Raw genomic sequence first — 801 nt, 5'->3', positions numbered from 1 at the left:
GAAGGCCCAGGAGGGACGGACACTTTCTGCAGGGGCAGGGCCGTTCCCAGGGACCATGGCCACATTCCGGAGCTCTGCGGAGCCCGTGGACACCAGGGCCACTCACGCTGAGCCGCGGGTCAGCCATGCCGCGCACAAAGGCCGTGGCCTCGGCCGTGCAGGACCGGACGGTCTCCGTGCGACCCTCGCGGAAGAGCCGCGTCATGGAGGCCTCGTAGGTCAGGCAGAAGGAGCCCTTGTCCTGCGGGAAGGACAGTGGGAATGGCCCCATCCCACCTGATCCCACCCCAGCTCCATCCCTGTCCCATCCACATGCCACCACCATCCCCTCCTCCATCTCATCCCTCCCGTCCCATCCCCGCGGCTCACGCGGAAGTGCGCAAGCTGCAGGGAGATCTGGACGAAGGCGTCAGGGCTGGTCCTGCAGCGTTTGATGAGACCTTTCCCGAAGGTGGAGAAGGCGAAGCAGCAGAAGTCCACGTCGTTGGCCAGAGCTTGCGCCACGCGCAGTGATGCCTCGATTGCTGCGATGCCCTGCGGGCACGGCACGAGACGTCACCACGGCACGGCACCCACACCTGCACCCGCACCTGCACCCGCACTCACATCAGTGCCTGGGCCACGTGCATAGAGGCCTTGATGGCCGCCATGTCCTGCAGGCCTGGCATGACACGTTGTGACATGGCATGGCACCAGTACCAGCACCCACACCTGCACCCCTACCAGCACCCACACCTGCACTGACACCACACCTGCACCCACACCAGTACCTGCACCCAGATCTATGCCAGTCCCAGCACT

The 801-nt window shown here is 65.4% G+C and overlaps 1 protein-coding gene across 1 annotated transcript in view; it reads right to left on the bottom strand.

The window, feature by feature from the left end:
* Positions 1 to 106: 106 nt before the first annotated feature.
* The window catches only part of CPT1B (carnitine palmitoyltransferase 1B (muscle)), a gene marked incomplete at both ends in the record, with an annotated part of 1,029 nt that continues 334 nt past the window's right edge, over positions 107 to 801 (bottom strand). The window contains 2 exons of the mRNA XM_009079054.1: positions 107 to 241; positions 370 to 534. Coding sequence (XP_009077302.1) covers positions 107 to 241; positions 370 to 534 — 300 coding nt within the window. The remainder of the gene's footprint in view (positions 242 to 369; positions 535 to 801) is intronic.

The sequence above is a fragment of the Acanthisitta chloris genome, unplaced genomic scaffold, assembly GCF_000695815.1.
Source record: "Acanthisitta chloris isolate BGI_N310 unplaced genomic scaffold, ASM69581v1 scaffold34297, whole genome shotgun sequence".
Lineage (NCBI taxonomy): Eukaryota > Metazoa > Chordata > Aves > Passeriformes > Acanthisittidae > Acanthisitta > Acanthisitta chloris.
This window is presented reverse-complemented; position numbering and strand designations above follow the sequence as displayed.